The sequence below is a fragment of the Rana temporaria genome, chromosome 12 (assembly GCF_905171775.1).
Source record: "Rana temporaria chromosome 12, aRanTem1.1, whole genome shotgun sequence".
Classification (NCBI taxonomy): Eukaryota; Metazoa; Chordata; class Amphibia; order Anura; family Ranidae; genus Rana; species Rana temporaria.
In genome coordinates, this window is record NC_053500.1 from 19,868,066 (window position 1) to 19,878,901 (window position 10,836).

General features: G+C 47.2%; 1 protein-coding gene across 1 annotated transcript in view; it reads right to left on the reverse strand.

Annotated features, from left to right (window-relative positions):
* The window catches only part of SS18L1 (SS18L1 subunit of BAF chromatin remodeling complex), a 34,682-nt gene that overhangs the window by 21,395 nt on the left and 2,451 nt on the right, over window positions 1–10,836 (reverse strand). The window contains exons 2-4 of the mRNA XM_040331592.1: window positions 7,850–7,926; window positions 5,965–6,049; window positions 1,933–2,077 (exon numbers count right to left, since the gene is read on the reverse strand). Of these exons, the coding sequence (XP_040187526.1) occupies window positions 1,933–2,077; window positions 5,965–6,049; window positions 7,850–7,926 (307 nt within the window). The remainder of the gene's footprint in view (window positions 1–1,932; window positions 2,078–5,964; window positions 6,050–7,849; window positions 7,927–10,836) is intronic.

The window sequence follows — 10,836 nt, forward strand, 5'->3', positions numbered from 1 at the left end:
CACTCAGGCCTTGTACACACGACCGAACATGTCCGCTGAAACTGGTCCGTCGGACCAGTTTCCGCGGACATGTTCGGTCGTGTGTAGGGCCGGCCGGACAGTTTTCCGGCCTAGCGGACAGGTTTCCAGCGGACAAAAGTTTCTTAGCATGCTGGAAGCCTGTCCGTCGGACATGTCCGATGGTCAGTACGACTCATCGGACATGTCCGCTGGCCCGAAATCCCACGCATGCGTCAAAGTGATTCGACGCATGCGTGGAAGCATTGAACTTCCTGGTGCGCGCACGTCGAGGCGTCATCGTCGCCGCCACGTCACCGCGTATTCTGTCTGCGGGGAATTTGGTCTGATGGTGTGTACACACATCAGACCAAATGATCCCAGCGGACATGTCCGATGAAAACGGTCCGCGGACCGTTTTCATCGGACATGTTGAGTGGTGTGTACGAGGCCTTACATCAAAAAATTCTTCCACTGTTCGAGCCTGGGCACTGCATCCTGGGAGAAGGTGCCAAGCTCCACCATGCCCTGAAGAACCAGGTATAATTATTACTTCAACTGAGCAATAGAGCAGCAGGGCAGTGCCCACCCGGTGACCCCTGACTGGATGCTATGCCTGTGCCTCCTGGGCACCCATAAATGCTGGGATTTGATGCACGTGGGCTAAATGCTCCTTGTGCATGACGCCTAATCCTGGTGTGGCCCTACAGTCTCAGATTACATTAAATTACAGACCAAGGATACTGCCAGCCCAGAAACCAGATACTACTACAACTCCTATGGCAGGGATATACAATTAGCGGACTTCCAGCTGTTGCAGAACTACTAGTCCCATGAGGCATAGCAAGACTCTTAGCTAGATTCACAAAGAGTTACGTCGGCGTATCAGTATATACGCCATCGTAACTCTGAATCGACGCCGTCGTAAATTTAAGCGTATTCTGGAAACCAGATACGCTTAAATTAGGCTAAGATACGAGCGGCGTAAGTCTCCTACAACGTCGTATCTTAGGGTGCATATTTAAGCTGGCCATTAGGTGGCGCTTCTGTCGATTTCAGCGTAGAATATGCAAATGAGCAAGATACGCCGATTCACGCACGTACGTGCGCCCTTCGCAATTAGTTACGCTGTTTACGTAAGAGATCTGCCGGCGTAAAGATAAAGCTGCTCCCTAGGTGGCTCAGCCCATGCAAGGTATGGACGTCGTAACAGGCCTATCTTTTTACGTCGTTTGCGTAAGTCGTACGCAAATAGGGCTGTGCGTAAGTTACGTCACATCGTAGGCAGTGTTTGACGTATCTTAGGCATTCTATCCGACGCATGCGCCGTTCGTAAAAAGCGTCAATCATGTCGGGTCACCAGTCATTAACATAAAACACGCCCCCTGTTCCACATTTGAATTAGGCGCGCTTAGGCCGGCCCATTTACGATACGCCGCCGTAACTTAGGAGGCAAGTGCTTTGTGAATACAGCACTTGCCTCTCTGACTTACGGCGGCGTATCGTGTATGCGATACGCTACGCCGCCTCAACATTAAGCCGCCCTACCTGAATCTGGCTCTCTGACAGCCACAAGCATGATACCCAGAGGCAGAGGCATGATGGGACTTGTAGTTTTGCAACAGCTGGAGGTCCGCTAATTGCATATTAAGATAACCCAGGGGTCCCATTGCCATCCTTCCAAGGTTCTCTCAGAACGCGCTTCCTGACATCTGACAGAAGTGGGAACCGAGGCCTCTTCTGCCATCTTGTAGGTTACAATCTTTTTCTAGGTCAAGGTAGTACACAAGCTTGAGAATTGGGGGACGATCCTGCATTTCCTTTCTCACAAAGGGACTTATTGACAAGGCCCCACACAGACAAGGTTTTTCACAAACACATAGCATTTGCACCTCGGTTGCTAGGCAACTGTAACACCTCAGAGACAGGCCTCACCGTTGCTGATCTGGTTCTGCATGAGGGAGGAGGGCGGAAGGCTGGCACCCAGTGCGTCGCTCAGGTTGCCCTGTGAGTGGAGGGTCTGGCTGGGGCCGGTTTGGCTCATCCCTCCAGGGCCCAGGTTTATGTTCTGCGCTGGCGGCTGCAAATAAAGCTATGTCATTTCACAGGCAAAAAAAAAAAAACAGCACCGGGCCAGAGACAAAGGATGCAAACACAAAAGACAACTCGGCTTCTCTATTCTCCACCTACTGCGCTATCGCTTCCAACTACACACAGAAAGAAGGCTTAGAAAACAATAGCGAGCATTGATGTGATGAGGAGATATACACATATAGGTAGATTCAGTAAGAGTTAGGCCGGCTTATCAGTAGATAAGCCGACCTAACTCAGAATCTACGCCGACTTATGTTTAAGCGTATGCTCAAACAGAGATACGCTTAAACATATCTAAGATACGACGGCTTGCGCCGTCCTATCTTAGGTTGCAATATTTTGGATGGCCGCTAGGTGGCGCTTCCATTGCGGTCGGCGTAGAATATGTAAATGAGGAGATGCGCCGATTCAACGAACGTACGCCCGGCCGACGCAGTACTTTTACGCCGTTTACGTAAGAGATAGGCCGCGTAAAGTTAGAGGTAGGCCCTAGTGGAATAGTAATGTCAAGTATGGCCGCCGTTCCCGCGTCGAAATTCAAATTTTTTATGTCGTTTGCGCAAGTCGTCTGTGAATCGGGATTTACGTCGTTTACGTCCACGTCTAAATCAATAGGCCCGTACAGCGTACTTAGCCGCAATGCACACTGGGAAATGTAGGCGCCCGGCGCATGCGCAGTTGAAAAAAACGTAAAACGTAAAAAACGTAAGGTCAAGCACTAATAGCATACAACACGCCCCCCTAACACGCATTTGAATTCGGCGCCCTTACGCCCGCCCGCTTTAGGCTACGCCGCCGTAACATAGCAGGCAAGTACGTTGAGAATCATGTACTTGCCTAGCTAACTTACGGCGGCGTAGCCTAAACACGTTAAGCTACGCCGCCGCAAGTTTAGGCAATTGTCTGTGAATCTACCTAATATTCATTTCCCTTTAGGCTTCGTTCACACGGGGCGAATGCATCTGTGCCCCACGTGGCGGCCATGTTTACCCACATGGAGATGTACAGGTGTTCCATGCATCCCCGTGCAGTCCTATTCAAGTCATGGGAGCAGTGACTGTGTCCGTGCAGCCGCTGCATCCCAATGGACAGCAATGGAACTGCCTGCATGGGGATGCATAGAACACCTATAAATGCTTGGTGGGGAAATTTTACTGCGAATTTGCAGCGAATTCACCACAAATTTGCTGCGATTTTGGCCCGATTTTACTATGATGTGCTTATGGGGTTTTTCACAGGTCATGTGACTCAAACACCGCATCAAAAACATAACACAGGTGCGTTAATGGATGCGTTCTTGCTGCGTTTTCAATGCATTTGAACTGGAAGGTGTTTTTTTTGTGCTTTTTTTTTTTTTACTGACCAAAAATGCAACAAGCAGGATTTTTAACACCACAATGGAATCGCAACAGAACAGTGTGAAGACATACATAGAATTTAAAGGGATAGATTTTTCTGGAGCTTTTCTTGCGCTAAAAGGTGCCAATAATGGGCGACGATCAATTTACAGTGGAACCTTGGTTTACGAGTAACGCAGTTAACAAATATTTTGAAAGACGAGTAACTTTTTTTTTTTACAATTCTGACTCGGTTTGCGAGTCTTGTCTCGCAAAAAACGAGCAGAATTCATGCTAATGGGGTGTGCAGTACTGCATTTGGCCAGAGGTGCGGGGGCGAAAATACTCGGAAATACTCTTAGGTAGATTCAGGTAGAGTTGCCTAAACTTGCGGCGGCGTAGCTTAGCGTGTTTAGGCTACGCCGCCGTAAGTTAGCTAGGCAAGTACATGATTCACAATGTACTTGCCTGCTAAGTTACGGCGGCGTAGCCTAAAGCGGGCGGGCGTAAGGGCGCCCAATTCAAATGTGTGTAAGGGGGCGTGTTTTATGTTAATGGGGCTTGAGCTTACGTTTTTGACGGTCTTTTTTAACTGCGCATGCGCCGGGCGCCTACATTTCCCAGTGTGCATTGCGGCTAAGTACGCCGCACGGGCCTATTGATTTAGACGTGGACGTAAACGACGTAAATCGTTATTCGCGGACTTACGCAAACGACGTAAAAATTTCGAATCTCGAAGCGGGAACGGCGGCCATACTTTAACATTACTATTCCACCTAATAGATGGAATAACTTTAGGCCTGATAATGGCTTACGGAAACGGTGTAAATGTACTGCGGCGGCCGGGCGTACATTCGTGAATCGGCGTATCTACTAATTTACATATTCTACGTCGACCGCAATGGAAGCGCCACCTAGCGGCCAGCCTCAATATTGCAACCTAAGATAGGACGGCGCAAGCCGTCGTATCTTAGATATGTTTAAGCGTATCTCTGATTGAGAATACACTTAAACATAAGTCGGCGTAGATTCCGAGTTAGGTTGGCTTATCTACTGATAAGCCGGCCTAACTCTTTGTGAATCTACCTATCTGTTCCCGGGTGTTTCCGAGGCTTTCCAAGGTCAGCCGAGCTGTCCCCAAGCATTTATGAGGCTCTCCGGCGCCCCCCCCCCCCCACCTCTGGCCACATGTGGTATTGCATGCCATTGAAGTCAATGCGGAACAAATTATTTTTGTTTTCATTGACTTCTATGGGGAAACTCGCTTTGATATGCGAGTGCTTTGGATTACAAGCATTCCCCTGGGATGGATTATGCTCGTAATCCAAGGTTCCACTGTATATTCAGTTAAATTGATGATATCAATTAAAAAGTCGAATATAATACAATTTTATACAAAAATATAATTTTTATTTTTTAAAAACTCATTTTTGGTTACGGTTTTTAACCAAGTGCATCCTGCATTTTTGGTTGCGGTAGCAAAATTTCCAATTCGGTGCACCTATTTATAGCTTATTAATTATACAGGCAATATAGCATGACCCAGGGAAACCAATCACATGTCAGTTTACTAAAGTTCAGCTTGAAAAAGTTTTTGAATCACTTTATTTACTACTATAAAACAATTAGTAGAACTGGAATCAAACGCTTATTTAAACCATCCATGATCACTACATGGAAGGCAAGTAGAGGCCATTGGGACCACTAGCGCAAACGGTATTCTGTATTATCATCTAGTACAGTGGTCTCCAAACTGTGGCCCGAGGGCCGGATGTGGCCCTCTGCTTGTCTTTTTCCGGCCCTTGGGGCACTAGTCCTCCCACTGATACGAGACACTATTCTGCAAGCTGACACCAAAAATGGGGCACCATTTCTCCCACGGACACCAAAAATGGTGCACCGTTTCTCCCACGGACACCAAAAATGGTGCACCGTTTCTCCCACGGACGCCAAAAATGGGGCACCATTTCTCCCACGGACGCCAAAAATGGGGCACCATTTCTCCCACGGACGCCAAAAATGGGGCACCATTTCTCCCACGGACGCCAAAAAAAAGGTACTATTCCTCCCTATGATACCAATGTGTTAATGAGGCCTTGGGGCTCCTTCACATGGGCCCTGTGGCCTGTACCTTGTGGATCAGCAGTTTGTTTATGAGGCTGTGTGCAGGCAGCCTATGTTACGCTATGGGGACACAGCAGCTGTATGAACACAGGGGGGCAGATACTGGAAACTATCCCCCTGCAGTGCAGCATGGTGGGAGAGAGAGTAAAGAAAGCTGACAGGGGGAGCCACAGGAGGACTGGTTCCAATGATAAGGTAGTACAGCTGGTTCTCCTGCACAGATGCCCAGGCCTTCCTGTTAAACTGATAGGGCCGGCCCCGTACAGGAAGACTGGCTGTACCCCCTTATCGGCGGCCCTGGATTATATTGATACGCAAGTTAACCACATGCAAGAATCAGAATACAATATCTTTATGATCAGGGTCCTCATCTATAGGTGGAAGAAGGCCGAGGTATGTGTGGACTACTCACCGCAGGAAGCAGAGATTGCATGTTCTGATTGGAGTCTGCTATAGTGGCGAGATAGACCAGATTTCTGTGCAGGATCTGCTGATACCTAGTCAAATATAAAACACAAACATAAACATACAGTATACATTTAATGCAATGTATTGCAAGTCCACCCCCCCCCCCCCACACACACACACACACACACCCTGGTGGAATATAATGGTACTGCATGTCAAGTGAGTAATAGTTATAACGTTTGCCTAGTATTTAGTATACCTATTCCAATGCTCTATGCTGGCATAGCTAAGTAACAGCCTCACCCCTCAGCATAAGAAGGGGCATGTCTGACCAGGTCTGGTACTAAGTGCTGATTATAGAGTGCACTAGGTCTGGTGCCAACTGCACAGTCATATGTAAACACCCTCCAGAGCTACTGACACAGGAAAGTATTTATAAAACACTATTAAAGCAAAGGCTGTTGGTATCCAACTGTAAATTCAGAAGAAGGAAGAAGGCAGAAGGAAGGAGGAAGAATGAAGGAATGAAGGAGGAAGAATTAAGGAAGGAAGGAAGGAAGGAAGAAGGAGGGAGGAGGAGGAGGAAGGAAGGAAGGAAGGAAGGAAGGAAGAAGGAGGGAGGAGGAGGAGGAGGAAGGAAGGAAGGAAGGAAGAAGGAGGGAGGAGGAGGAGGAGGAGGAAGGAAGGAAGGAAGAAGGAGGGAGGAGGAGGAGGAAGGAAGGAAGAAGGAGGGAGGAGGAGGAAGAAGAAGGAAGAGGAGGAAGGAGGAAGAATGGATGAGGAGGAGGAAGGAAGGAAGGAAGGAAGGAAGGAAGGAAGGAAGGAAGGAAGGAAGGAAGGAAGGAAGGAAGGAAGGAAGGAAGGAAGGAAGGAAGGATGATGAGGAAGAAGGATGAGGAAGAAGGATGAGGAAGAAGGAGAAGGATGAGGAAGAAGAAGAAGAAGAAGAAGAAGGAGGAAGAAGAAGAAGAAGAAGAAGAAGAAGAAGAAGAAGAAGAAGGAAGAAGAAGAAGGAAGAAGGAAGAAGGAAGAGGAAAGAAGGAAGAAGGAGGAAGAAGGAAGAAAAAGGAAGAAGGAAGAAAAAGGAAGAAGGAGGAAGACGGGGGAAAAAGGAAGAAGAAGGAGGAAGGAAGAAATAGGAGGAAGAAGAAGAAATATAGAGGAGGAGGAGGAGGAGGAGGAAGGAAGGAAGGAAGGACGAGGAGGAGGAAGAAGGAAGAGGAGGAAGGAAGGAAGGAAGGAAGGAAGGAAGGAAGGAAGGAAGGAAGGAAGGAAGGAAGGAAGAAGAAACAAGAAGGAAGAAGAAGGAGGAGGAGGAGGAAGAGGAGGAGGAGGGAAGAAGAAGGAGGAAAAAGGAAAAAGGAAGAAGAAGAAGGAGGAAGGAGGAAATAGGAGGAAGAAGAAGAAAGATGGAGGAGGAGGAGGAGAAACAGTAATACATCGGATTGCAAGTAACGCGGTTTGCGAACGTTTCACAATACAAGCATTTGCGAGCGTTGTTTTTTGCAAGACGAGCAGGATTCCAGCCTCTGAGGTGTGCAGTACTACATGTGGCCAGAGGTGTGGGGGCACCAGTGATGTTCGGAGACGCTTGGAAACCCTCGGAGACCCTTGGTTCCCAATGGGTCTCCGAGTGGTCTCAGAGCGTCTGAGTGTTTCCGAGAGTCTCCGGGACCCCCTGCACCTCTGGCCACATGCGGTACTGCATACACCAGCAGTGGCACTGGAACGCATTATCTGAGTTTCCATTGATTCCTATGAGGAAACTCGCTTTGATATACGAGTGCTTTGGATTACAAGCATTCTTCTGGAACGGATTATGCCCGTAATCCAAGGTACTACTGTAGTTCATTGCCATGCATGCCTACTAGGACTGCCCAGATACTCACTGTGTGCACTCGGCAGTCTTGCCCTTGCTTTGATAATCCATTATACATTGTATCAGGTGGTGGTTCTCATCCAACATCTGTTCAAAGAAACAACAAAAGAAAGGTGTCAATTAATGGAAGTTTTTTTTTGGGGGGGGGGGGATATTTTCTTTAAAAGTTGAATTGCATGGTTTTACATTTACCTTGGCCCAGCTTGGAAGCTGGAAATCAAAGTAGTGATCCCGCAGGTACGAGGCATAATACTTACATTACTCAAAGCTGGACCAAGGGGAAAATATTCATAAATGGAATAAAAATAAATAAAAAAAGTAGCTGCGTCTTTAATCTAAACTCTGCAAAGTCGACTGAAACAAGTGCCAAGGCTGCCCAACAGAACCGCGGCGGACTGGCGACCTGTAAGTGCTTTTACGCTGATGATTCTGGAAAAAGTTGGAGGTACCAATGTCTGTTGGCGTTTCAGGGGCATGCATCGTTTTTTGGCTTGACATGTTGGGTATCCGTTTACTCGGCACAACCTCTCCTTGTATCTCTTACCATAAAATTGGGTGATATATTGTGTGTGTGTGCGCACTAAAATAAACTTCATTGGCCCAGATTCTCAAAGGGCTTACGACGTTTGCCGACGTTTTGCCTTTCATTTCTATTTTAAACTGAATGGGTTATTTTACAATCACTTTAAGTTCGTTAACTTTTTTTTTACTTTTTATTCAAAAAGTTCCTCCTCCCCCTCTTTCTGCAATGATGTACAATCTTTTGTTTTCTATATAAGGGGGGGGGGGGAGTGTGTTTTTTTAGTGGACAGAATGACGTCCCCGTCTGAAGTCTCTTGGGATTCCCACGTCACAAATCTCAAGAGGCTTTGGAGATGTGCGGGACCCACTGCGCATGCGCAAAGAGCGTCATCAGGAGGGCGGCGGCTAGGACTTGAAAGAGACAGCCAAGCTCCTGATGATGTCAGAAAGAAGATGGAGGCTCTTAATGGATCATAGTGGGAGATCGCTGGATTCCCGGAGAGGAGGAGTATGTTATTTCAGGGCTCGACAAATCCCGGGCGCCAGGTCGCCATGGCGACTAGAAATGGTGTCCTGGCAACTTGGCTTGGAAGTGAGCTGGCGCCATCTGGTGGTGAGCCGTTGGTATTACAAGTTATTACTACCAGATGTGAGCTGGCTCCATCTGGTGGTGGCCGTTGGTATTACAAGTTAAGCATTACAAGTTAAACAGCAATTCTAATGTAATTTTTCACTATTTTCACTGCCATCTTCTTCCCTCTAATTAGAACCCCCAAACGTTATATATATATATTTTTTATCCTAACACCCTAGAGAATAAAATGGCGATCGTTGCAATACTTTCTGTCACGCCGTATTTGCGCAGAGGTCTTACAAGCGCACTTTTTTGGGAAAAAATTACACTTTTTTTAATTAAAAAATAGACAACAGTAAAGTTATCCCCATTTTTTTTTAATATTATGAAAGATAATGTTATCTCGAGTAAATTGATACCCAACATGTCACGCTTCAAAATTACGTCCGCCTGTGGAATGCCGACAAACTTTTACCCTTTAAAATCTTCATAGGCGACGTTTAAAAAACTCTACAGGTTGCATGTTTTGAGTTACAGAGGAGGTCTAGGGCTAGAATTATTGCTCTCGCTCTACCAATCGCGGCGATATCTCACATGTGTGGTTTGAACACCGTTTACATATGCGGGCGCTGCTCACGTATGTGTTCGCTTCTGCGCGCAAGCTCGTCGGGACAGGGCGCGTTTTCTGGCTCCTAACTTTTTTAGCTGGCTCCTAGATTCCAAGCAAATTTGTCAACCCCTGTTCATTAGAACACATCTAAACTAAAATCAAAGCAAATATTGTCTAAAGACAAAAAGCTTGTGTAGAATCATGGTGTGCTTTGTAGGAGGAGGAGCTTCCTGTAATAAAGACCGGTCACTGCTGCTCTCTCTCCTTGTGCAGGGTGACTGGTCTCGTCTCCGCCCCCCTGCAGGCAGCCTGTAGTGGGTGGAGCTGCTGGGCCCCTCCCACAGCTCTGCTCTCTGCACAGGCTATGTACAGTGCAGTGTTGATATCACCTCTACTTTTACAAGGGAATATCTGGGTTTAAAATATACGTATATTCCCGCGCTACTTAGGAGATAGCTAGCTGGTGGTCAAACCGTACCCAAAGGGAGATGGAATTAATAATTATTATTATTATTAATATCTGGTTTTGCAAATGTATTAGGTGCACACAGACTAGATTTATATCCTTAAAAACTGGGAAGTTCAAAATCTTGTGCAGCTGAGCATAGGAACCAATCAGCTTCCAGGATTTTTTGTCAAAGCCTAATTGAACAAGCTGATGTTAGAAGCCGATTGGCCGCCATTCACGCACAGCTGCACCAGATTTCGCACTCTCCGGTTTTAGTAAATCCCCCTCTTTGTGTCGATTTATGAAGGTTTTTCCTTCTGGAGTTGAGAAAGATCCCCAAGTCATGCAAACTTTGATCCGTCGCAGGACGCATGAAAAAACAAAGATAAATAGCATGAATGAGTAACCTCGGTATCAGGACTAGCAGAAATGTGACATGCGGGTCACCAAGAGAAACTCAGCATTTCCTGCAAGGCTGCACGAGCCACATCAAAAGGCGCTGAAAGCCACATGTGTCCCCCAAGCAACTGGCTGCAGACAGAACCTCAGTCCTATCCGCCACTGCTCTGCTTGTAATCAGCCCCACTGACACTGAACAAGCAACAGCATGGAGCCAACACAATCCATCAAGATTTATCTCAAGGAGAAAGAAATCCGCCACAATCGTGGAGAATTCACATTGTACCCCCCTCACTGATCCCCCCCTCACTGATCCCCCCTAGTCACTGATCCCCCCCGTCACTGATCTCCCCCTCACTGATCCCCCCCTCACTGATCCCCCTCGTCACTGATCCCCCCCTCACTGATCCCCCCGTCACTGATCACCCCCCTCACTGATCACCC